The sequence below is a fragment of the Ambystoma mexicanum genome, chromosome 12 (genome assembly GCF_040938575.1).
Source record: "Ambystoma mexicanum isolate Mex_15411 chromosome 12, UKY_AmexF1_1, whole genome shotgun sequence".
NCBI classification, from domain to species: Eukaryota; Metazoa; Chordata; class Amphibia; order Caudata; family Ambystomatidae; genus Ambystoma; species Ambystoma mexicanum.
In genome coordinates this window covers 601,987,138-602,014,056 of record NC_090936.1, presented here as the reverse complement: position 1 = coordinate 602,014,056, position 26,919 = coordinate 601,987,138, and the positions used below count along the sequence as shown (strand labels likewise).

The following is a 26,919-nucleotide window of genomic DNA, read 5'->3' as shown; positions in this document are numbered from 1 at the left end:
TAACAATCTTTCAATCAGCTCCATTTTCTTGCCCTTAGTCAGGAGATCCTTATGTTTACAGAGCACTCTTAAACAATCAGCAGTTTTGGCTGCAAGGGACTCTTGACTATAGCTTTCTATAACTGACATGTTAGAGGTTTTACTTTTTCAGTGCTAAGCTTTGTGGTTAGTTGCACTAAGGTATCTAAAGCACAATAAAATGTATACTCAATACAAATCCCACCGCTGTACACCAGTGTTAGGCAGAAACCTGTGCAGTTCCCTTGGGGAACACTGCAAAAGATTTAAGACTACAGGTAGAGCAGTAAACCCCTTTGGTAGCAGTCTGTACCACCCAGATTTACCTGGTAGCTGTGGCTGAGCAGTCAGACTTCTCTCAAGAAGAGTTAGGCAGTATGTAAAGTATACACAATATGTACCAAAACACAATAGCACAAGCAAACACTGACCAGAGCTTGGTTTCAAAAGTATATAGTTATTTATTTAAAATACACATAAGTTAAAAACACTCTAGCAAAAATATAGTAAAAGCACTTCAACACAGTTATAATGAAAGTAGATTCAATCCTTTCTCCTATCTAGACAACTCTAGGTAAAACACCACTTAATTAAAACAGAGGTGAGTGCTTAACGTTAGATGACACTCTAGTAGTTTCCAAGAAAGGGAGAGAAAAAGCAGAAATGGGTTAGACACACCACTCTAAGGTCCAGAGCACTTGCAATAGGCTTACAGAAGAATAAAGTCACAGGTGAGCAAAAGTCACTAGGCAGGGCCCACTCTTAGAGTAGCCGGAGCGAAAATGTGCCCAAGATCACACTGTTAGTTAGAGATTCAAAGTCTTGCAAAGAGTCAAAAAGAGGTTAGAGTGGCTCAGAAAGTTTAGCCAAAGTGTCCCAGGCACTCCCAGGTTCGAAAGCCGGGGACTAAATCTACCCCGTACAGTCGGTAGCAAGGGAAGCCAGGCAGAACACAGTACCTTAAGCGGAAAGGATCCTCCAGCGGTGGCAGTTGTTCCAGGCAGTGGCAGCAGGGCTCGACGTCGGTCAGGGGAGAAGAAGTTCTCGCTGAAGAGCAGAAGAAGAGGGTCGTTGCACTGCCCGGGAAGAAACCAGCCGCGGAGTCCTCCGGTTAAAGGGTTGGTGCCGACTTTCGCGGTATGGGGGTAAAGTGTGGTATTCCGGTTGCCGGGGTGCTTGGCACAGGCAAGGCGGTCACGAGATACCTCAAAGAACGGAAAGAAGGCGAAAACTGGTTGTCCCCACCAGTCAAGGGAAGGAGCCACTCCGTTAAGAGTTCTCCTCGGTCGTCGGGAAAAAGTGGTGAGACGGTTCAGCAGGGCTCCACCGGGTGGTGTCGTCGAAGCAGGTCGGCTCAGCTCTTCCCTCGTCGGATTCTTGGTCCTGTGGCGACTTCTGAAGTCCCAGTCCCCAAAGCCCTGCTTTTATGCAGCAAACCCCCATTCACCCAGCCTAGCTGTCACTCAACCATGCTAAGTGGTGAGCCGGGCGGCTCACCACTTGGGCCAATCAGGACGGAGTGCGACTTGAGTTACCAAGGTAACTCAGTCCAGGGTGCCTAAATCCCCCTCCACCCCTCCTAAGTACCCCAGACAGAGTGGCACCACTTTGGAGGGCTTCTGTGGAGAAGCCCGCCAAAAGTGGAACAAAGGGCTCCACTTTGGGTCAGAGTTACAGAGGCGAACACCAACGCCATTTTAGAATCAAGTTTTGGCAAAAAGTCCCAACCGGAGTTATAAAAATAAATATATAAACCGGTGGTATGTTTAAGGCTACCGTAAATAAATAATTAAATGTGTTAGCCTAAAACAATGGGAAATCCCATAGGGAAATATTCGCGGTCGAATATAAAAAGTAGTTTCCACTGCCACCAGCCAAAACTCGATCAGGGGGGACGGAGACGTGCCCCCTCGACTAACAGACCCTGGGGCAATCGAATTGCCCCAGCCAGTACGTCCACAATATGATGGTTTGTACTGGTTCTGTTCAGGATTCAAGACTAGCAAAGTCTTTGGTGACTTTACATGCCCTGGGAGACAGTAGTCAGTCCCAGGGTATGGAGTCTATGTTGGGGAGTCCCTAGGACACCCCTGGGTCACGGCACAGAGGGTGCTGTGTGACCCACATCACAAAAATACATGAGGCCCTATGGAGTAAGAGACCCCATAGCCCATTCAACACAAGGTTTAACCAAGAAAACACACTTCAACATGTCCAAGAGTGAGGGTAAAAGAGTCTCACTCTTGGCAGGAGAAAAAAATTAAACCCCAGAAATCCAGCAAAGCTGCTGGGGGACTCACTAGGTAGGGAAATTCAGCCTAAACAGAGAATTCTCCCTAACAGGCACCACGTGACTTGCCGCGTCCCTTGTAGGCTTCCTGGGACGAAGATCTTGCCGCTTGGCGGTACGTGGAGGAGCCACTGCCGGATCCCTTGGAGGCACCTTGTCTGCCTCCGGAGCTCCGAAAGGACGGCCGTCGTCGTTGGAGCACTCCAAATGCCCGGGCAGTCTCTGCGTCTGTCTTGATGGCCTGAAGGGACTCATCAACCGCCTTCCCAAACCGGTTGTTTCCGTCGAAGGGCATGTCCAAAACCTTGGTTTGTACGTCCTGGCGGAAATCCATGGTCCTGAGCCATCCTCGTCGTCTCAAGCAAACACCGTTGCCCAACTGACGGAAACCGGTGTCGACGATGTCCGTTGCCACCGTGATGGCGTGGTCCGAAGCAATCTCACCCTCCTGTAGGATTTCAAGGGCCTCAGCCCTTCTGGCATCCGGAAGGAAGTCCAACAGAGGGGCGATTTTGAACCACAACTCCCTGTCGTAGTGGGCTACGATAACCAGGGCGTTGGCCGCCTTGATAGTCGTCGCTGCGGATGAGATGATCCGCTGTCCCATCGTGTCCAACTTCCTGCCCTCGCGTCCGGCGGGGAAGTTGATGTCGAGGCCCATGCCCCCCCCCCCCAAGCTTTCTTCTTTGCCGCCGCCGAGACGACCTAATCCGGGGTAGGTTGCGCCCGAAGGCACAAGGGGGCAGCGTCGGGGACCCGGTACTTCTTCTCGTACCGGTCCCTCTTTGCCGGCGCGGTGGCAGGGTTCTTGAGGAGGGCGAGCCCCTCATCCCAGATGTCATCAAGAAGCGGTACGGCGAGGACAGTCTTCCTTTTAGCCTCGCGCCGTTGGTAAAGGAACCCTTCTTTCTCTTCTGGGCAGAGCTGGAAGAGCTCGGATGCCCTGGAAATCATGGCATGAAAGGATCCAATTTCGTAGGGCGGGGACGCCCGAGCAGGGGGCGACGGGGGACACGTCCCGTCGTCGCCTCCGTCATCTGTACCCGTCGTAGCCGTGTCCATGCCTGTATCATCCCCGTGGGTAGTAGACCGGGGGGGGGAAGGCAGAGCAGGCCGCAGAGGTGGCGTAGGATGCGTCCTCTTATGCGGTGGACTTTCCGAAGGTCCTGGCTCCGGCTCCCCTGTCGGGTCTGGCTCAGGTACCTCCGTCAGGGGGAGGGGCAACCTTGTCCTTATCTCCGAACATAAGGACTGAATCGCTGACAAAATGGCCGCCCAAGTGTCCTCCGGCGCCGGAAACGACAGGCTCGAGGAGCCTTGTCGGCGACCCCATCGCTCTCGTCGTCGCCCTCGTCGGGATCCCTCCCGATGGGCTGGGCCTCTTCCACGACTTCGATGAGCTCTTCTTCAGAGGTCGTGTCCGTATCCACGATGGCCACCAGCCCCTCGCCCACCTTTTCCAACGAAGACTTTGTGGGGGTCTTAATGGGCCTGAAAGACGACTCCCTCTGCGGTGGCAGGGAGACTCTGGGTCCTGAGGGCGCCTCCACTGGTGTAGCCTCCACAGGCTGAGCCAGGGCCGCGGCGACATCCTCAATCGAAGTCTTAGCAGGGTGAATTAAGGCCATCGTCACCTTCTGGACGCCTGGGGCTTTCACCTTGGGGGGAGGGTCCGAGCCTCGCTCCCCCTCTGCCGGAATTTTCGAGATCGACCGGGGCCTCTCCAGAAGCTTTGCCGGGTTCTCGGACTTCCTCTTACCCAAGCCAGAGCGTTGGCTCGTGGTTGATGGAGCCGGGGAGGATGCGCCCTGCCTGGCAGCCAAGGAGCCCGACCGTTCGGCGCTCCCGGTGCCCGCGGACTCGCGGTGCTTAGCCTTTTGTTGGGCCCCCGTCGCCGGGGCGCCCTCACAGGACTTAGAAGACCGCTCGGACTTCTTTTTCTTCTTCTCGCCTGGCGGGCTCTTCCCTTCCAGCCAGTTGGCGAGACGGAGGTGGCGATTCTTCATGGTCCGCTCCGACATGTTCCCACAAAACGCACAGTCCATCTCCGTGTACGTCTTGTCCTCATGGAGACAGAGGCATAACGAATGCTCGCCCTCCTTGAAAACATTCTGAAGCTGGCATCCAGGGCAGGTCCTGAACAGCTTTCCCGGGCGTCGAGCTTCCTTTCTCCTGGGCCATGTCCGGGGTAGGACTCGGAACTTCTAGAATCCTCAAAAGCGTAACTCGACAAAATCCTTACCCTTGAGGGGCGTAGAAAACTCCGAAACAGATCCCCGTTGATCGGAAGTAGAAACGGTGGAGCTCGAGGCTCTATTTAACCGAAAAATGAGAAAAATCTCCTAAAAAAAGCACGAAAACTCAGCAAAAGCTCGAGAGCTACAGCGAGGACTCCCAACACTTGAACGTGCGGTAAAAATCTGAGGATGGCTGCTAGAGGCGGGGCTTAGGGAGAGGGCAGTCATTGGCTGGGTGCAGTATGACCCAGAGACCAGTGATTGGTTACTACTAAGAAAGACAGATCAGAAACGAAACTGATACTGATATTTTTTCTATACCGAGGATTCCCGGCCTGATAGGGAATATTCATGAGCATGTGAATCCATGCCAGAACCCATACTGGAGAACTTTAGGTTTGATTCGCCTTGACTTGCTGAATGCTCTTCTAAGTAAGGTTATACTCTGGTTTATATACAAGGATTGAATTGGTTTTCAGGATTGTCTTTATATAATATGTAACAGTACCTACCTTTCCAAAGCTTTGTATTTGCCTACATGTATTTACAATAAATCATTTTTACAATACAAGTGTTGGTGTTTCTTTGGAACATATGAAAGCTACAATTTCTTTGCAACTTCCTACAACCCTCTCTCCCGCGTAAGTTGAGCCTGGCTGCTCCGTCTACGCTACCAAATGTTTTTAGGTGGTACAGCCTTATACAAAGAGTTGAGTTTCTGTATTTCCTCAGATCTAGTTTTATAATGCCCTTAGTTAGACCCAAGAAATCAGCCTGTGCGAAATGATATCCATACCAATCGCAGCAACTAAAGACTTTGACGCACAGAATAAAGTCCTTGGAGCAGGGAACCAGACTGGGAAACTGGGAGTGGCACAGAAAATCAAAAGTTGAGTGTGCAAAGAACACTTCTAGATACTTCCTGTTCCCTCAAATGGGGAGAAAGTTGTGGCTCTGTATGCCAGCATATGTTTAAGAAAGGGTATCATTGGGGTGTTGGGGCATACTAATAGAGGCCAGAAGTTCAGATTCTTGGAGAGAGATCTACATTTTAGCAAAGAGGAGCAAATGAGATCTAAAGCACAAAAAGTGACGAGGCAATTTCTGAAAATGACGGGAAAAGACGAAAGGCGGGGTGGGGTGTTAGGCAAAGTTTGTATGCCGTACCCTTTGGGACCACTACACACCTAGGACTACAGGTGTAGGCAAAACCAACCTTTGGTAGAAGTCCGTACTACACAGTTTTGTGGTAGTGTTGCTGAGCAGTCCGGCTCATCAAGAGGGAATGTGACCTGTGAGGTCTATAATTACAGGTATTCAAATAGACTCTTATAACTTAAGGTTTCTTGGTAAAACATGTATTAATTTATTTCAGTCAGTTATAAAACATTCACTAGAAGGAGGCAATCTATTTCACACAAAAATATACTTCAGTACTTCACAATATCAGGTTCTGCGGCATCTAAACTACTTTGAAGTAGGACCAAAAAGGCATAAGTTAATAAACACGAATATTACAGTTACTCTTTAAGAGTGCAAATAGTTTGAGTTACCTAGAGGAGTTGATTCATGCAATAGGTTAGGCCAAAGTCAATGGGCTAAAGTCCTGTATAGGATAAAGCAGTTCTGGAAGTTAAACGGAAAAGTCTTTACCAAAGTTCTCAGAAGTAGTTTGTAAAAGAAAGATTAATATGTTGGGTCACAAGCTAACTAGGCCTGCACGTTGCCAAAGTTTCAAGCACTTTCGCAGTGAGAGGTAAGTTCTCTTGGTCGGGTTTTTACAGTACCTTACTATGAAGAAAAAGATGCAGCTGAAGAAGTCTGTTCCTGGCAGTTCCTGCACATCTCGCTGTTCCTGAGCCTCAGTTGTGGGGTCAAGAGGGAGGATGCCGGGGGACTCCTGCACTGCACTGGGACTGGTCAAAAAGCTGGCAAATGCAAATCTTCAATTCCAGTAGCTGTAGTCAAGCACACAAACTGGTGTCCTTCTCCCTGGATATTCTGTTTCCTGCAGCACTGAGGAAAATACAACCAGCTCCGAGAACTGTATCCAGGTGGTTTACAAGTTGATTGGTCCCACCAACTCAAAGGGAGAAGTCGTCGTTGAAGGGCTTCTCTGACAAGATGAACTTTGCGATTCGGACCTGCAGCAGGGCTTCACCGAGCAAACCAACGGTCCAGGAGTTGCAGCAGCTGTCCTCTTCCAGCTCGTCTTCGGTTTTTTCTTCCAAAGGTCGACTCTGCCTTCCAAGCCAAGAGACGCGCCTTTTATCCAGTTTCCTCTCATTCATTCCACCCTAGCTGCCACTCACCCAGCAGGGTGGCTGTCCTTGCCGGACAGTCAGCCAGCCCATCACGCCAGAGTGCATTTGGGTCTATGAGACTAATCCAGGGAGTTTCGGGCAACTCCCTCACTTCCTGCCCTCCCCAGACACTCGGGCGCGAGAGGCGGTCTTCAGTCCGTAGGAACAAAGGGACCAAACCTGGTTTGGTGCACACAAACAAACTCTAGAAGGACCTTTCCAAAAAGAAATGGCCAAAAAAGAAGACCAGCCCCTGTTTAAACAAAGGGGGCTCAGACGCCATCTTGAAAAACATGGCTCCCACGATTGAACGCTACCGGTGTTCGCGGTCGGGAAAAATCATGCTAGTCTGTTGTAAAACTACTGCCACCAGACATCGAGAGGAAAGGGCATCATTTGACTGCTACTTGAGTTTCTAGACATAGGGGATACTAAGTAACCCCTCCAGCACTCTATGGTAAGCTAGTGTGTGCTGCTTCTAGGAATTTGGAGACTAGTAAAGTCAATTTCACTTCACTCTCTCTGTGAAACAGTAGTTTATCCCAGAGAAGGTATTTAAACCATGGGACAGCCTAAAAAGCTTCCCTGTGTCGCTGCACTGAGGGTGCTGTGTGACATGAAAAGATGATGCCTTTGGAGTGGCCTAAAACTCCACAATCAAAGAACACAAGGGTAACACACATCAAAATACAAGAGTGGGAAAAAAGGCTCACACTCTCTCCAGGTAAAAATCAAGTCCTCAAAATCCAGGAAAGTTGCTGTGGGTCTCTAAGGTGAAGGGAATTGGCACTTTTGAGAATTCTCCATAACACGGGGTCTTTGAGACTACAAGAAAAATCAATTGATCCAATATGGCACGACAAAGGAATGATTGGAGATCTCACAATAGTGGGGTCAAAACCTGGACACAGTCACACAATGAAGTGGCTAAAAATCAAAGTGAATGTGTGTTCTAGGATACTCCTTCCGATGGCAGAAAGTGTGCTTACCATGCAACTCTTGTAAAGATTATTTGTTGCATTGGAATTTGGCAAGGCAGTCTATGCAAAGCTTCTTCAAATGACTGGGGAAATATAAGCCACACTCCATCTCGGAAGGCACACTCCCTGAACATCCTCTGTAATTCTCCTTTAGATTATCACTTTTGTAGACCTGATCGTTCGTAGCAAATGCTACCACCTGAAAACTCGGGACTGAGATTATCTACCTTTAAAAGATCACATCCTTAGCCATGAATTGAGTCGGTCAACCTCTTGTTAGTTTTTCTCTGCTGCCCAAAATTACCCACCCATCTTCAGGTCTCATCTTCTGATCATCCTTAGTCATGCTCTTCAGACACACCCCAATTCCTTGAAGTTCTTAAATCATATTCCCCCCCCCCCCAAGCATTTTCCTCAACAAAAAACCTTACCTCCTTGTCTTCCTTGGACATGCCCTTCCAAAGCTCTCCTCCTTTCTTTGACAAGTCGATGATGCTTATTCCTGGATTATCAGACTTTATCTTCTCTCGACTAGCATTCAACCAGATCATGTATGCAGACATTGGACGTTTGGGCGCATTAGGATCCTTTGTCTTTTTACCCTGCATTTGAAGAAATGGGAGAGGAGAAATAAAATGTGCTAAGAGACCAAGTGCCTTGAAATTGCAAAGTCAACACAACTGCGTCACAGCATCCAAGCCTTACTTGTGTAAATCAAGATTTATAGGTGGAGGATCTTCAGTTTCAGGGAAAATAAAAAGGCACATAGAGGCGACAACCAACTCTTCTTCCCATTACTCTTTTCACCTATGCTTTTTCTCCAGAATCAATCAACAGTTTTTAAAGTGAAGACACTTAAGACATTTGAAAATGGAGCACACCTTCTTGCATATTAAATCCTTACCTTCAGAGGGGAATGATACAAAGCTTTAAAAGGATGTTACTTTTTCATGTTAAGAGGGTTTTTCAGAACCCACTGTGAGGTGGTCTGCAAAGCCAACCAAGCTCTCAGTAGTATGGTGGCTAGCAGTTAGGTTTAGACTAAGGATGATGTAGGCTTGGTTTGAGGTAGTTAACCAGAGCAATGACTTAAATTACCGATGTCCACGCAGCTGAAAACAAAAACAATACTATTTTTTTAAATGTAAGCAAGCATTAAATTCAACACACTACTGGTAAGTACAACAAAAAAACTAAACACACCCCAGTTTGGCAACACCAAAATGAGTTACGTACCACATTAGAACACAAAACACAGTTAATACTATGAATATTCTGAGAAACCTGGCGGCATCTTCAAATTCTATCCACCACCCTACACTCCCACAGCCTTTACATGCTATTATAAGTCCTAGCCTGTTCCTCCCTACCCATTTCACGAGGAAGAGGCATCCAAGAGTAAAGCAGATTACCTATGGGACAGGTGCCTTAGGACTCAGGAGGAAGAAGAAGATTAGAGAGGCACACTACAACACCACCAGTATGTCCCTCCAACGAGGTCAGGCTCTGCACACCTGTACTCTATTGAAATCGACTCTAGCACTGAAATGAAGGTGGTTCCCAATAGTCCGGCATGTCCCAATATTTGGCCTGATTGGAGTCGGGCAAGGGTGGGGGGACAAGGACTCGCACCGGAAACCCCTTGACACGGCTCAGCTGTATTAATGGCAGTGCACAAAGCAGAACACAAGGCAGCAGCTAAGAAAGCAACAGCAAGGCCGCATGGCTGAGCCAAGCAGGGGATCGCTTTTTGCTTTAAAGCCAACTTTGCTAAGGAGAAAGGAGCAAACCGTGGAAGCTGGAGGCCAGGAAGCTGCAGTAGGAGAGCAGGACGAAGAGAGGCTGACCTGCTGTGCTGTAAGGGTTGCAGAGTGGCGAGGGAGCCATGTCTCCAAGGAGCCGGACTGGGGTGTATGCAGGCCTGTTGGCCATGGCCAGGCAGATGCTTGTTCCCCTGGGAGGAGTCCAGGTCTCGGGGGTATCCCAGGGGCAGGTGGTGAGGCCCCAACCTGCGCGCCAAAGCCAGAAGGCCTTGCTGACAGCATGGTGTCAACCGGCGAGTTTCTGAATGCCAAGAAACCAGGTGCGCATGTGAGGCCAAAATGACATTTTTAAAGCATGCAAGCGGCACGACAGAAAAGGAGAAACTGAAACGTGCGAGAGGCAGGAATGGAAGGAAAGAAGGGCCTCAAGTATCAGAGTGGTCGTGCTTGGTAGAAAGGTAAAGCTGTGTGCTCTCAAAAGTGACACTGACCCATTGTTAAAAGGAAGAAACAAACAGCACTACTTGAGAGAAGGTGAAAAAAGGGGGAGCTACACCAAATGTGAAGTGGGAGAAAAATCCCCAAAACATTGATAAAGGCTGTTTTAACTAAAGGGAATTGTGGAAAAAAAGGGAAGCTACACAGAAAGTGAAGTGGGAGCAAAACCCTTAAAGTTTGCAGGACTGCGCCTCATTCCCTGGCGAGAAGATCTGCGCCCACCGGAGGTTTGACTGGAGGGGATGCTGACAAGTTCAGAAGGTCCGGGTACCATATCTGTCTCGGCCACGCTGGTGCGACAAGGATCATCCTGCACCGGGACCGTCTGAGTTGATTGAGTAGTCGCAGAAGCAACGGCAACGGAGGGAACGCATACAGGAACAGGTCTGACCAGGGGAATGAGAATACAAGAGCGCAGCTCCCTGCTGAGGGAGTCTGCAATGGTGTTCTTCACTCCTGCCAGATGAGACGGGACGAGAAACACCCCCCCGCCCCCAAGGGCAACGGCCCAGTGCCATAGGTCCCGGCCCAGTGCCATAGGTCCTGCGCCTCTCTGGAGAGCGCTGGGGATCTGGTACCCCCTGCTTCCGGATGTAGAACATCGTGGTGGTGTTGTCTGTTAAGAACTGTATCCCCTTGCCCTTGAGGGATGGAAGGAAAGACTTGAGGGCCCAAAACACTGCCCGTAGCTACAGTACGTTGATATGCAATGACTTCTCCACTGGCAGCCACAGGCCTCTTGCGTGGAGACTTCTGGTGTGGGCGCCCCATCCCTCAAGGGAGGCACCCGTCATGACAGTCTCCTGATGAGGTGGGGTCTGGAAGTCTGCGCCCGCCGACAAATGCACGCGGACTCCTCACCACCGTATTGCTCTGTGGAAATTCTCATCGAGAATGATCTTGTCCCCGAAGCTTCCCGACACCGGAATCCAACAAGCGTTGAGGAACTCTTGCAGCGGGCGCATCCGTAGCTTGCACAGCCGAATGAGGTATATGCTTGATGACATTATGCCGAGGAGGGACTTGATGGGCCTCACCCTTGCAATCTTCAGGGTCAACAGCCATTGCACCTTACCCAGGATGGCCGCTATCCTCTCCTCTGACGGAGATGCTAGGCAGGACACTGCGTTGAGCTGTGATCCCAGATACAGCACGTCTTGCGATGGAACCAAGCAGGACTTCGCATAGTTCACGGAGAACCCCAGCTCTGTGAGCAGCGATCTCCCTCGATTTCGCTCGGATGAGCCAGCCGTCCACGTAGAGGGTGTAAGTGGATCCCTTGTAGATGCAGCCGCGCTGCCACCGGAGCCAGGCACTTGGTGAAAAACCTTGGCGCTGACTTCAATCCGAACGGAAGGGCCTTGAACCATGAAGCGCAGAAACTTGCGGTGTCACTTGTGAATGGGGATGTGAAAATAGGCTTCAAGTCCAGAGACGATAGAAAATCCCCCTCTTCCAGCTGTCCTAGCACGTGCTGAAGGGTGACCATTCGAAACTTCTGGGATTTGATGTACTTGTTCAGACGGCGGATGTCTAGGATGGGCCTCCAACCGCCAGTCTTCTCGACGAGGAAGTACCAAGAGTAAACTCCGGAGCCCCGGAGCCTCTTTGGAACGAGCTCTATCTCGCCCTTCTTCAGCATGATCCGCACCGCCAGCAGAAGCTGAGGGACGTGGTTTTCCTGCCTGGCCACGGGTGGTATGCAAGGACACTTGTTGGAATGCCAGGGTGTGTCAGTGGGCCAGAGCATCCAGCACCAAACGGTTGGTGGAGATTGACTTCCGCACGCTGAAGTTCACCAGCCGGCCTCCCACCGTGGGGTGCGCAGGTGGGTGCCCAACGGTATGGCCGGTTCAATCTTCTTCGCTGTGGAGGCGCCACCTTGGGGACCTTGGCGACAACGGCAACTTAGTCCAGACTTGCTGCGTCCCCTGTAGGCCTCCTGGGTCGAAGAGCATGACGGTTGACAGCAGGACGAGGAGCTTCCACCAAAGCCATTGAAGGAACCTTGGGATTTACCTCCGGAAAGAGGAAGAGCCAGAAGATTTCTTCCTTGCCGCCGCCGAGATGTCTGAATCTGGGGAAGGCTGGGACCTCAAACACTTGGGTACAGAGTCCGGCACCCTGTACTTCGTTTCGTACCAGTTCTCTTCGCCAGGGCCGAGGACGGGTTCTTCATAAGGGACAGACCCTCGTCCCAGATGTTGTCCAATAGAGGGATTGACAGCAAGGTCTTCCTCTTCGCCTCGCGGCTTTGGTAAAGGAAACCCTTTCTTCTTTTCCTCTGGGGTCAGTTGAGAGGTCCGATGCCCTCGAGATCATGGCATGGAACAAGCCTATCTCGTCGGGTGATTAGGCTCTGGGCGGCGAAGATGGGAGGTCCCCTAACCCGCCATCGTCCTTGCCAGTCACCGTGTCAGTATCCTCCCTCAGTGGATGGGAGGGGGGCAAAGGGTAACAAGGCGGTGGAGAATGAACTCTCCTCTTCTTGGCAGGGATGGCCCCGGTGCCGCGGGTTCTTCCGGCGGAAGAGGCTCCCTCGCCCGAATCTCAGCACAAGGTGTGAAGTGCCTGGAGGATGTCCACAGAGTTGTCCGTTGGGGGTCGAGGTGGTTGCTGAGGTGACAGAGGTGGAAGCGTTACGGGCCAACAATCTAGGGTTCTCCAAGTCCTCAATGCCCTGCTCCTCCCAGTCGGTCTCGTCGCCACTCTTGACGTCTCCCTCGTCGGGGTCCTTCCCCTAGGCCCTGGCCTCAGATTTCTTCTCCAAAATGGTCTGGAGAAATGGTCTGGAGCATAGAAATTTCCTCCTCAGAGGAGAGGTCTGTGCCCTGTAGGACTACTGTGCTCCCCCCCCCCCTTCTTTTCGACCAGGGGAGACTTTCGGGGAGATGGGCATCTCCTTCTCCAGTGTCTTCTCTATGGGCTGAAATGACGATTCCCTCCTAGCAGGCAGGAAAACTCACCTTGGGGACCGTAACCTGCGAACCCGTCCTTCGCTAGGGACGCCACCACGCCTTCAATGGAAGGCTTCGCCGGGTGAATATGGGCCTGCACAACCTTGGTTGAGCCAAGGGCCTTCACCTTGGGGGTAGGGTCAGCACTCCGCTCCCCCTTAGCCTTCTCCGACTGTCCGTCCGGGGCTTCTCCGGAAGCTTACCTGGGTGGTCCAACTTTCTCTTCTTCGCCAAACCGGAGCGTTTGCTTGTGGTTGAAGGTCCCAGAAACACTTAGCTCGCCCTGGCAGCCAGGGAGCCTGTTGCAGCGGCGTAACCAGTGCCCGTAAACTTGCAGTGCTTAGCCTGGTGTTGGGCACCCGTCGCCAAGTAGAGGTTCCGTAGGCCACATCCTGGACAAATCCTGAACAGAGGCATTGAGTCTTCCTTCTCCTCAGTCATGTCCACGCGGAGTAGGCCTTGAAGAATCTTCTGGAACCCTAATTTGAAATTCAGCCCTTGAGGGTTGCTGGAAAATCCGAAAACGGGTCCCTGTTAATCGGATGATGGGTCGATGGAGCTTGAGGCTCGATTGAAAAATAGAGTAAAAATCTGGAAAAAAGCGCAAAACGCAGTAAAAAGCCAGAGAGCTAATCACGAGGACTCCCACCACTCGAACGTGTGGTAAAAAACTGAAGATGGCTGCCAGAGGAGGGGCATAGGTAGAGGGCAGTCATTGGCTGGGGGCAGTATGACCCAGAGACCAGTGATTGGTTGTTAGGAGAAAGACAGTTCAGAAGTGAAACTGAAACTGCTTTTTTCTTTACCGAGGATTCCCTGCCCGACGACTGGAAATATTCATGAGCATGTGAATCCATGCCAGACCCCATGCTGGAGAAAGGCACCTACGGGTGCTCATTTTTCCAAAATGGCTACAGTCTTCCGTTTTCACCATTTTAGTTTAACTTGTCCTTTCCTGATCCTTGCACCGACATCCAGGGTGGGAAATTCCTTTGTGTGATTTTTTTTTATCTTCAGCAGGCATCCCCTGGACTCCCCTGCCCAGGCTCCAGTGTGTCTGAAGGCAGGAAGCAAGGGAGGAGTCCAAAACTCCACAGGCCTTTGTCTTCCTCCTTGCCTGAATGGGGACAAATCCCAGTGGAGCCTGGCTGTCCTGATTGGACAACCAGACCACCCCTTGTTGTAAAATGCAGGGGGATAATGCATAAGTTGTGCTGTAGTTTGTTAAATACTGCGAACCTGGAAGCTGAAGACAAGTCGACCACTGGAACTGAAACCGAAGATGAAGGAAAAGCGGCTGAAACTATTTCCAGCGATCTCAGAGCTTGCTGTGTAACCAGAGCCTGCCATAGCCCTTCCTTCCAATCGACCTGGGGAATCCAAAAGCGAAGACCCCGACCCACAGCTGGGTGAGACCCACTAGAATCAAGACCTGCATTTTGAGCCAACACACGTTTGGCTGCGACTTTGCGTTGCTGCAATACCCCAATACCCTGGGACGTCAAGCCACTGTGCAGTGCACAGTCTTCCGAATTCCGCTGAAACTTCGTGGGCATCCTGGTGGATCTCCAGAGACACGAATCGAGTCCGAAAAGTACCCTCAACTAAGTGCTGGACCTTTGGAACGAGAATTCAACCGTGATTCTGTTTTCTGTGCTCCTTGAAAAGGAGCCAAATCCGCAGAACCGCATTCAGCCACAAGGAAAACCTTGCCTAGAGCCATCGATTCCTGCTGAAAAGTTCCTTCTGAGGTCTTGTTCTCAGTCACCACGACAAGGAATCCGCTGACCGGGTATTTCGCTGCAGATCCCGAAGTCGTCCTGCTGCAAAATCTTCAATGCGAAGCTATTGTGTTGGCTTGGGTATGTACTTACCTCAAGTCTCTTAGGATTTCTGTGTAGCTGTGGGGTGTTTTCTGTGATGGAGGCCTCTCATCCAGTGCACCCAGTCCCACTGCTAGGATGTCTTCTGTCAAGCCTCTGGACCCACTTATAACCCTAGACGTAAAGTACTCACCTATTTGCCCAGTCTTCCTAAGGAACTGACTTTTGCTACTTAAGAACCTATGCTGACACTGCCTGTTGGGCACTAGATCCTAGTGACCCCACCCCTTCTGCCACTGAGAACACTCATGCTCCAAGAGTAAGGGAAAGACTTAAGGGGTCTGGGCCTTTCGCCTAGAAAAGAAAACAAGTATTTAAAAGTGACTTAATTGTAGAGTTGGTTGGTAACTGTAACCAAGAGTGAAAAGTTACAAAAGTTCTTACTTACCTTGGATACGTGATGTACTATTCTTAAAAGTATGTTTAACATATTTCTTTCCTTCGAAACCGTTTTGCAATTCTAATAGAAAGTAGATGTGAAGGTATATTACTCTCCTGCGATTAGGTTGTGCCTCTTCCCAAAAGTAACATGTTGGTTTCACCAGATTATGCCTGTTAGGATAATTGTACGAGTGTCCCCCAAGTGGGTCTTGCTTCCCCTACTTGCTGCCGGCCTGTCCAGAATTGGTCTGTATTAGGTTGTTGCCTACATAGAATTACTGAGCCATTCAGTAAAGTGTAACATTGGGGTTTTACGTTCGCTGTGCTGTTGTAGACAGACTCCAAGTCTTTAGTTCCAACTGTCCTTCATCAGTCATACATAAGGTACTTGTTTAGCTGGGAAAGATCTAACCTGTATTTCATTGTGAGGTTAAAAAAAGTATATGGGTTTTTACTTACCTTGGGTTAGCTGTGTGCCATCCCAAAAATAGGTTACAAGAGTTACTGCTCATCTCAATCTGTGTTTCACTGATCTCAAAAGCACCTGTAATTGAATACTAAATCCTTGGGTTTTACTCACCTAGTATAACTGTTTTCACAAAAGTAGTTAGAGGTTTTCACTGTACCTGGAATAAGTTCCACTATTCACAAAAAGTATATTGTCCAGTTGACTGATTATGTGATTGTACTGAGAGTCACTGTAGAACTGGTAGGGCCTACTACACTTGCATTACTGAATATAATTGTGAAAGTAACCATTGGGCTTTACTCCCCAAGAATAGGTGTGACCTATCCTGATTGTGTATGAAAAGGATTTGACTTCCCCTAGAACTATTGTTAGGTGTTCCAAATAGCATTTATACTTTGGTCTGTGTACCTTCAAGAATAGTGTTGTGTTTTTATAAGTCTGATTACATATAATGTGTGATGGTACTTAATTACCCCAAGATTTATCTGGGCCTACTTGTATTTCAATGCATCCTTTATTTTTACATAGAGTGTTTCAGTGTTTCTTTGGACCATTTGTATTACAATTTCATTTTTAATGATTCTACAGCCCTCTCTCCCTCCTAAAATAAGCCTGGCTACTCAGTCTACACTACCATGAACTCAGGTGGTACAGCCTGAGTTGAATGGTTTTACTAAGCCCTTAGTTGGACTTCAGAAAAAACTGTCCTAACACTTGCTCATCGTATCTCTTGGTGCCCAATGGTCAGCCTATGCGGATACCAGTGCAGGGCAAGCATGTCCCCTTTGCAAGATTCCTTTGTTTTATTGTAGCACACATCACCTTACATCAGTGGTTTTCAAACTGGGGGGGGATGGGGAGCCTCCCAGAGGGGCCCTATGGATGTCTATGGGGGAGCGTGGGGGTAAACTCTTTTAAAAGGGATCAAGATGATTGTTTTTAATAGAAAATATAAGCAGTAGACAACTTATATTTTGAAGAGCCTGGGGGCCCCCATGGACGTCCTTTGGGCCTGGAAACAATATTTGCACTGAAGGGGGGAGAGGGGGATACTCTTTAGCAAAAACTCTAAATACCAATGCCTTACAGTTACCTGCTGTAGAGGTACTTTGTACCCCTTTTCCTTTAGAAACATTTGTTACTTTTCCACGGTGTGCAAGATGGGCTGGTGGCAGCAGATATTTTGTCTTTAGTTTTTATTGTCTGCATTTTTGCATTTATTATTAAAAAAAAGTTCGTTTTGGTATATTCAGCTGATTATACAATAACAAAAATAATGTAACATAACATAAAACATGGAAGTAACATGTGCTTTGTATACCGCCTACCCCCTCCCGACCCCCCCGGGATGCACCCGTGCATGGGTTCGTAGTAGTTAATAGTTTGTTGCTGTTCTCTGAATGGGACGTGTGCCTGTGTGATTTGGTTGGGGCTCTGGGTAAGTTTCCCCCCGAGGAGTCGCAGTTTCCAGTGGATAACAAATAAGTGATGTATGGGCCCCATATATCGGGTGGTCGAGCATGTAGGGGTAATAGCTTGATGAAGTTTGATTCCGTGTCCTGACAATATGATATGTCTTTCAGTCATTGCTGTGCAGTAGGTGTGGGTCCTTTTCCCCATGACATTGCGATTCTCAGGGGCGCCAACAGTAGCAGCAGCCCTCCTAGTTTGCGTGTTGAGGGGGGTAGGTGTTTGGTGAGTCCCAAGAGGGTGATCTTGGGGTCGGGTTCTATGGGCATGCTTACTATTGCGGCTGTCTTTTCCAGTATCACTTCCCAGAATTATTCTATGGCTGGGCATGACCATGCGAGGTGGAGGAAGTCTGCCGATGGTGCGCCATAGCGACTGCACTGAGGGGGTCGAGGGGTGGTGGTGGATTCTTGTGGGGCTATGGTACACTTGGTGAATGAATTTAGATGTATTAGTTTATATCTTGTATTTAGCAATACCTTCTGGGTTTGTGCAAGAACGTATTCCCATTCCTCATCTGGGATTGTGATCTGGGCCTTTTCCCATTTCACTTTGGGTGTTATCGGATTCGGGGCCGTTTCTGTTAGCAGTGATTTGTATAGCATCGAGACTAGTTTACCCTCCCCTTGCGACTGGATAACCCCATGTTGCAGGTTGTTGCGGGAATGCAGGTAGTATGGCTTGAAGGGAGCGTTTGAGGCGGAACTAAATAAACGTGTCAAGGGCGGTGGAGGCTCTGCAGGTTTTGGCCTGTTGGGGAGTGAGGAAGTGCCCTTCGATGAAGAGGTCACCCATGGTTTTTAATTTTAACTTGTCGACCCAGTTTAAATAGACTTTCTGCGGTCAGGGGATTCCAGGAACACATTTTACCAGTAGAAGGGGGAGAACCTAGTCTGAATATTACATTTCAGCGCAATTTTTTTCCATATTGCTATGGTGGAGAGAACCATGTTTAGAGTGTTGTGTGGGGTGTGTCAGACCTAAAATAACTGCTCTAAGCAGGTTGGGGGATGCGAGAGCTCGCTCTAGCTGGACATGGGGACAGACGAAATGCGTGGCATACCAATGACCCAAGAATTGGGCTTGTGCTGCCCAGTAATAACGTTCGAAGTCATTCCTTTTTTTACTGGCTGGATTAGTAATTTATAGGCAATTCTGGCTGGTTTGCCCACCAAAAGGAGTTCCAAGACCAAACTCCAAGTGTTGGAGATGTTTTGGGGCACCAGTAGGGGAAGATTTACAAAGCGATACAAGAGTTTGGGGAGTATCACCATTTTTACTATCGACACCAGACCCCATAGGGTGAGTGCCAGTGATTTCCATCTGTCAATTTTCCCCTGTAGTGTTTGAATTACTTTACCGTAGTTCTCTTGGAAGAGAGTTTGGTGGTCTCTGGCCATTTGGATGCCTAAGTAACAAACATTTGTGTGTTCCCATTTGAAGCCAAAGTCATCTGGGAATTCTTGGGTCTCCGGGAATATAATTGACTTGCTGTGGTTGATTTTTAGGCCGGAGAAGTTACCGAATTTTATTATGTCCCGTATTATTGGATTCAGGTTTGTTGTCAGGTAATGTATGTAAAGGGCGATGTCATCCGCATACAGGGAGATTATTAATTTATGGGGGCCAAAGGCGAGGCCTCTGTGCATGTGTCTAGCTCGGAGATCTGAGGCGAGGGGCTCCATTACTAGTGCAAAGCGAAGGGCGGATAGGGGGCACCCTTGCCTTGTTCCCCGCTGGAGATATCGATTGCCGTCTATCTGGTTTTCCCCAGAATGATGTGTGAGCGGGGTTGTTTATACAGAAGGGCTGTTAGCTGGAGGAATCTTTTGCCAAGGCCCATCCGTTGGAGGATCTCAAAAAGAAAAGGCCATTCAATGGAGTCGAAAGCCTTCTCGGCATCTAGAAGGACTGCTATCGCTTGGTGTGAGGGGTCTAGCGCTTCCATGACTCTGAAGCCGAATGATGTATTGCAGCCTGGTATAAATCCAGCTTGGTCTGCGAGCACCAACGCGGGCATCAGGGGGATGAGTCTGGCGGCCAGGATCTTGGCTAGTATTTTATTGTCAAGGTTGATCAGTGAGATTGGTTGGTACGAGCCGCATTCTTCTGGGGGTTTGACTTTATGTAGTAGGATCAGGTTTGCCTCTCGGAGGGTCGGGGTAGGGACCCGGACTCTAATGACTCCTCAAAGACCTGCAGCAGTAGTGGGGCGAGTATGGGTGCAAATGATTTGTAGAACTCGCCTATGAGCCCTTCAGGGCCAGGCGCTTTAGTGTTTGGTAGGTCTTTAATGGCCTGGAGGATCTCCTGTGGTGTGATGGGCGAGTTTAGAGGTTCCCTTAGCATGGCGTCCACCCAGTACAGTTCTATATCAGACAGGTAGTGCGCTAATTCCTCCTGGGTGGCAGTGTAGTTGGTTTTGTGTAACCTTTGGTAATAGGCGCGGAATGTTTCGGCTATTTCCTGGTCGGTAGGCACTAGGGAGCACTGGAGGTTTCAGATCTGTTCAATCTGTGTGGGTTTTCGGTCTGCCGCTATCAGCCTTGCTAGGAGGGTGCCCAGTTTCTGCCCCTCACCATATTGGCGGATGCAGTGGTCATGCAAAAGGAATTTTAGTTCACAGTCCGCTGCCACTCTGAACTTGTCTAGTTCGGTCTTCACTGATGCCAGCACCTGTGGCTCCGGTGAGGTGGTCTGTAAGTGTTCAAGCTCTTTTAGGCAGTCCTCGATCGAGGACAGTTCTCGCCTAATGAGTTCTAATATTCCCTGTTCTATGGTTAAACAGACCCCTCTGACGTAGCATTTCAGGGATTCCCACAGGGTTCCGGCAGATGTCACCGAGCCCTGGTTGATTTCGAGGAAAGCTATGATCTCTGTGCGGAGTTCGTCAGCAAACACCTGGTCCTGCAGGGATCCAGGTTTGAATCTCCAGTGTCTTCTCCCTTCTGATGGGTCTGGTGGGGTATACTCAACCGTGACCGCTGAGTGGTCCGATAGTGATCTACGCAATATTTGGCTATTTGTCCATTGAGCCTGGCTGTGCGCGGAGACCAATATGTAGTACAGGCGGGAACTGGTTTCGTCGACCCAGGAGTGGAATGAGTAGTCTCGGGACTCGCCGTGTTGGCGTCTCCAGATGTCCACCAAGTCATAAGCTTTGCAAATCTCGAGGACCTGGAGGGTTGCTTTAGAGGTGGTTGTGGACGTCGAGTGGGATCTATCCCTCTGTGGGTCGAGTGCGGCATTCATGTCGCCTGCCCATGATTGTTGCGGATCTCGCTTCTCCCAGGTGCGTCATTACCCAGTCGAAGTTGTTGTTTCCATCAGTGTTTGGTCTGTAGGAATTTATGATAATGAATTCTGTATTTTCCAGGGTCCCATGTACCAGAAGTGACCTCCCCTCTTCATCGTTTTTAATTGCGAGTAGTTTGAATTTCAGAGATCTATGTATTAGTACTGCCACCCCTCTGGCTTATGTGCAATATGATGCAAAGTATCGATGGCAGCCCAATTTCGGGCCCAGCGGTTCTCACTTCCGGGAAGGAGGGGCCACCTGGCTGATCTGTGTCAGTGCTCGGCTATGTTGCCTTATTGCCTGCTTCCCGCTGTGGGAGTTGTACAACTGGGGTTGGGGGGCGCGGCCCTCTGAGGCGGGCATAGGCCCTGCTGTTGTGCCCCGCACCTCGCCTGGAGCTTAGTACTTCCTGTCCCAGAAACCGCAAGGGGGGCCAGCTCACCTGAAATGCGTTTGCTGCCGCCGTTTGTGTCGCTGTCCGTGCCCCCAGGGGATGATGCGGAGGTCAGCGGATGGCGGCAGGGGCGGGCTCGCTGTTAGGGTGCCCCAGGGCCCGCTGTCTGGCGTGCAATGTCAGAGCCCTGCTGGTAGGCCGCTCCGCCCCGCGTCCACGCCACCTGTGCTCGCTCTCCTCCGATGGTCACAGCTTCGGTTGGGGACAGCTGGATCCGCCCTCCAGGCCCGTTTTCCCCCGAGCGGTCCTTCCGGGCGACCGCACAGCTGATGTGGGCCCCTGCTTGGGCGGGGGGGATGGGTGGGGTCCAGGGGGGATGCAGGGCTTTACAACCGCAATCTCGTGCGTTGTCCCGTGCCACGGGGCAGCACCAGCGTCCCTCCTCGCGGCACTGTTGTGGCGGACACCGCCGCGGGACGCACAGAAGCGGGCCTCACCCCTCCAGGCCCAGAGCCAGCCAGGCTGCCGCAGGCGCTACCCCCGCCGGAGGGTAAACGGCTGGTGCGCTTCACCCAAGGATGGCAGTCCTACATCAGAGGGGGTCGGATGGCCCCTGTATGCGTTTTAACAGGATTGATGAAGGTGCGTCGGAGTTCACACAAGAGCCGCCATCTTGGTCGTGCTCTAGCGCCCTCCGTCATCTGCATTTTTTGCATTTGATTGTTTTAGGGACATGCGGATGGGACCTCTGAGCATTCATCCACATTTTTAGCAAAGAAACTTGGGCCCATCAACGACTCCCCACTGCAAGAACGAAGACTCAGCCACGGGGCAAAGTATACAGGTTCCATGTCTTAATTCCGCCAGTGATACCAGTATACAGTCTTTATTATCCAAAACAGACAGTTATCATAATTCTTCAGCATTCTCAGCTTCCGAGCCCATGTCACACTTTTATGCACGTGTGAAGTCACAAAAATCAGGCCCACCCCAAAACCCTACAGGGTGTCCTTATAGGTCAGTTAGGGCTAACTATGTATTCAAAAACTATACATTAGTAGATCTATTGGGCCCCCATATCAGGTGCCTGCGCCCAAGACTACCCCTAAATGTTACTAACTACACTGTCGCAGGGTCACAGGAAGACATTAGCCCATGCAACATTTTACACCACCTCAAAAATGGAGCTTCTGTATTGGCTAGAGCGGGTCCTCCCAGGCATGGGACCCTGTTTGGTCATAGAGCTGAGTGTACCTTTTCAAGGTGATGGGAAGACACAGAACTGTGTTCCATATCGTTACCACTGTCTGATCACCTAGGCCTGAGAGAGTGCCTGCAGGTTGCAATTTTGGTGGGAAACACTTCCATCATTCCACTCCGTTGTGCGGGGAACAGCTTCCCTTCCCACCACGAGTAAATGAGCACGGTCCTGTTCTTCTGGGTCACGTGTGAGGACGTCTGCAATAATTTTCAACCCACCCTTGTCCTTCACTGCAACCAGCTCTGTGCCTCATGCTGCAAGGATCATGTATCCGAGGCTTGTCTCTCCAAACTCACTTCAGTCACCCTATAGGTAGGCAAATGTAAGGCAATAGGCTGTCCATGACTAGAAAGCCCATGAATGTGTCAATGGTGCAGGTCTTTGCCATTGGTGGGCTGGAAGGAGACCAGAGCTCAAATTTTGGATAAAAGGAAGACTCCTGCAGCTGTTCTTCACATCCCCATTTGGTGCCCATACCTCTACGAAGAATTGCATCCCACTGAAGAGCATTAAAGACATCCAGCATTGCCGTCCTGATTAAGCCTAGTCTCTCTGCATCAATCTCCATAATAACCCAGTTGGTGCTTCAACACTTGTTCTGGTGGGACCAACCAGTCCAGACGCCTGTATGAAGATCATACCCTCAGAAGCCTTGTGAAGCATCCAGGACCTTCCTGTGGGTTGACCAACTTCATCCAGGGCATCTTCATTGCATTTGTCCCTGCGCTAAGTTTCGGGATGAATTTCTGCAAGCAGCCTACTAGAAGCAGCAAGACCTGTGAGTTATTCCTGGAGCAGTCTTCTCCCAATGACAAAAGTGTTGGCTGCTGCTGTCTAAACAGGTTGCTCTTCTCTGCTGCCCATCTCACTTGTGTCCTAGGAGCCCCTGTCGTGATAACTGGGTCATTATCCTGAGGTGCCTGGGTCTTCAAGGTATCAGGAACGGTCTAATAAGACGCAGAACCGCTCCCTAAATGGACCCAATCCTGAACCCAACAACTACCACTGCACCCGAAGTCCCTGGACCCCATACAACAGGCCCTTTGACTGAAGTGCGCTCAGTGAACCTGAAAAACCTAGATATGGTTTATCCCCCGACTGGTCGTAATAAGTGGAGTTCTGGTGAAGGCTAGCCCTCTACCCCTCTGCGTGCCCCTAAACTGCTGGGATTGGGACTTAACAAATCTTTTATTTCTTCCTCAGTGGGACATTTGCCTACGCGCTGCCTTTGCCAATACTTGTTCTACACTTTTACAGATTTTTCAGCTCCCAAAAACAGGTAGTTACCCTGGGACTTTTGACTAACACCAGATCACTTACCTTAGGAGGGAAGGACATCTGAAGTGTTAAGGGCCATATTATAAAGGCATAGAATTTGTTTCCATGGTTTACTGCCTGGAGTCTGTGGGATACCCTAACATTTTGCTATGAATCCTGACCCGACGTTTTGGAGGCAAGTAAAGACTTCTGCTATACTTCCCTTGCTTTGTGTTCATTTATATGGGGCGACTGATCAGTCCATAAAACCATCAGTGCAGAGAGAGACTAGGTCTCTCTCCATGGATTTCTTGTACTTTTATAACTGCACAGGTCACCCTAACGTGAAGTGTGGTTAGGATACTTTGTATCCTTAGAACTGTTTTGTAACTTTTGGGTTACAAATACAATGGGTCCACAATGGGTTGGTGGCAGCGGATATTTTCCTACCATGTGTTGAACTATTAACTCCACAAATGGCTACTAAATGTGGCTAGCACCGCAAGATGGCCGTGCCACAAGATTGCCTGTCCCTTTGGCCATATTGTTCTTTAGCATTCTTCCTGTCCTCCGAGGGCCCGAATTGCCTTATATGGAATGCCCTTTTCTGAGGAAATCTGCTGCTTTCACTGGCTAAAGGGTGGGCTGCGTGAGTGGCTGAAGGTGGGGGAGGTGCGCCTGGAGCTGTCTGGTTACAGTCCACATCCTGGTGCCTGGATGACTTATTTTATATTTTTATTTTATTGTTTGAAGTGCGGACCTAGCTCGAGAGCACCAGAGTGCTGTAGTGTGTGGGTAGCCAGCATTTGGGCTGGCATCTTTTCACAGTAGCGCAGTACTGGGAGGTCTATGCATCAGTATGTGAGTCCATTGGAATTAGTCCTTGGTCAGATGATGTTGAGAGAGCCATGTTTTGAGAGAATTAAGGAGGCATTCCAGGCTGACACTGGGATTGAATTCCAGAGGGTGGGTGCATGACAAGAGGATTGTTTGTGGGTCCTCTCTTTGCAGACGAGTTGTGATTCAATCTGGTTGGTCGATTTGCTGCACGAGGAGCGTGTGCCACCAGATATGTGGCGCTTAGCTGCCAGGTAAGCTGGTGTGCTACTCATGACTGCTTTGTAGACGATAAATGCATCCTTGAAGAGTATCTTGGCTTGGAGTGGAGTGGAAGCCAATGTAGTTTGCGTAAAATGGCAGCAATTCGGTCCAATTGCCGTGCTTCTGATGGACCACTTTCAGGGGTTCCAAGTGAGCAGCGTGGAGCCCTCTTTGGAGAGCATTTCCCCTGACGGAGCGTGAGACAAGGGGCGGCACTACAGCGATGAAAATCCTGAGGCGAGATTAAGGGTTTTATTTTTCGAAAGGTTGCGATTCTGAGCTAGGCTATTAAGGCCCAGTTACATGAGATTTTCCTTTTTATGCTAAATCTCCCTCTATGAGATGCCCAGAACTATTTGCTGGAATTATGGATTATTTTTCGTTGTTCCTGAGTGGGAACCTTTTTCCCCACACTCACCCTTTCTTTTACACTCTTTATGGATGTAATTTCGTTTACACTCTCCACAGTGCATTGTTGAAACTATCCTTTTTGATAACATTTTGGGCATCTCCATTTTATTGTTGCAGCACAAAGCACTTTCTGTCCAGTGTTGCTGGGTAGCCCTTTGGGCTTCCCTTTTTTATTTTCTCTGGCTTTCCTTGGGTAAACTAATGTTCCCAAGGGTAAAGAGGGATTTTCATCCCCTTTACATTTTATTTTGTGAGACCAGCACACCCAACCATATGTGGATTGCTGGGGAGATGCAACATATCCCCTTTCTCACTGCTCCTGTAACATTTCCGTTACAGTAACACTTACTGTTATGGCTGTTGACAGTCGAAATACTTATGACTTTACTCGCAGGCTGTCAAATCAGCCACGGTTGTGCACAGGAAAGTCACTATTCTGCCAGAATGGTGGCTCTCTTTTTTGTGGACATTTTTAGTGCGTTTGTCCTTTCTTGGTCCTTCTGCCTTCCTGTTTTCATTTTTTAACCTTTTGTGGGAACCTGTTGTGTAGACCGCCAAGGCTCCAGTGTCTCTAGAAGACAGGAAATGGAGGTGGAGTCCGTAACTCTGCAGCCCTTTGTCTTCTGGCATGCCTCCCTGGAACCAGTTCCACTGGGAGACTGGCTCTCCAGCCACACCCCCAGGTTTAAATGCTGCATGACTGTTGATTGGCTGGGTTCCTGGATAAAAGGCAGAGGATCCCAAGGCAAAATACAAGTCAACCACTGGAACAGAAGAACTGAAGACGACTACAAGAGATGCAGTACCTTCCAGCAACCAGAAAAGCCTGTAAAGTACTGCTGTTGTCCTGACTCTGTTTTCTAATTGACAGGGAACCTCCAAAGAGGACTTCCTTTCTTGGAATGGTGGGAATAATCAGTCCCAAGACTATCTGCAATTTGAGCCACCCCACAACGTGCTGTGACTTTGCAGGCCTGATTGACAATACCCTGGAACCTGCGGCCGTCGTGCAGTGCATCGTCTTCCTGTGAATTCATGCTTCCAAAACTCTGGTGGACTCATGCTGGCCCTCCAGAGCAAGATCCCGCCCACCCCCTCAAAGTCCCTTCACCAGAGTGCATGACTGAGCAAGCGAGAAGAATTGATCGGGCGAGAAGCGTTCTACAGATGTTCCTGTGAAAAGGCACCAAAACCACAGCCTTGCGTAAAAGCATGAAGAAATCTTTGCTGGAAGATCTCTCTTGACTGCTGCTGTGAAATTCCTTACAGAGTCCCTCCTTTCGTCACTATGACCAAGGAACAGCAGCCCGGGTCCACCCCTGCTGCATCGTGAAGGCATCCAACTGCAACTTCATCACTCCAAAAGGTACTGTGGTACTCCGGGTCGTATTTACCTAGAGTGTCGCCGAAGTGCAGATGCCGGTGTTTGCCCATACATGTTCTCCAAAGGCCTAATACTTGTGCGCACACAGGGAGCCTATCCCGAGGTCCCTGAACTCTTTTTGGCCAACAAAAGCTCTATACTTCTACTGAAGAATCCTTTGGAATTGTGCCTTTTCCACAGCTGTGCCTTACCAGCTTTCCGTCCAATCTGACTTGGAAGAACTCCTACCTAGATAGGGATGGACTGTGAGTATGTTTATTAGTTAAAATAGTACTGACCTGTTCTAACAGATTGTTGTGTAAATAGAACATAAATGCCTATTTTGATATACTACAAGTGAATAAGTGTTTCTTTGGGCCTATGTATATACTAAGTTATTTGTACTTACCTGCAACTTGCATCTCCCCCCTAAGGTAAGACTGGCTGCTCTGCTATACTACCAAAATCTTGAGTAATACAGAGCTATACAGAAGTTGGGGTTCTGTATACCAAGGGAATTATTTTAAAAAGTCTTACCCTAAGTGGACTTTAGGAAAACTGCCCTAACACTACCATTTCAGCCTT

At 49.5% G+C, this 26,919-nt stretch overlaps 1 protein-coding gene across 3 annotated transcripts in view; it reads right to left on the bottom strand.

The window, feature by feature from the left end:
* Nucleotides 1-26,919, bottom strand: part of SSRP1 (structure specific recognition protein 1) — a 366,705-nt gene that overhangs the window by 52,377 nt on the left and 287,409 nt on the right. For all 3 annotated transcript variants that reach the window (XM_069628997.1, XM_069628998.1, XM_069628999.1), the window contains one exon: nucleotides 8,260-8,430. In XM_069628997.1, the coding sequence (XP_069485098.1) occupies nucleotides 8,260-8,430 (171 nt within the window). The remainder of the gene's footprint in view (nucleotides 1-8,259; nucleotides 8,431-26,919) is intronic.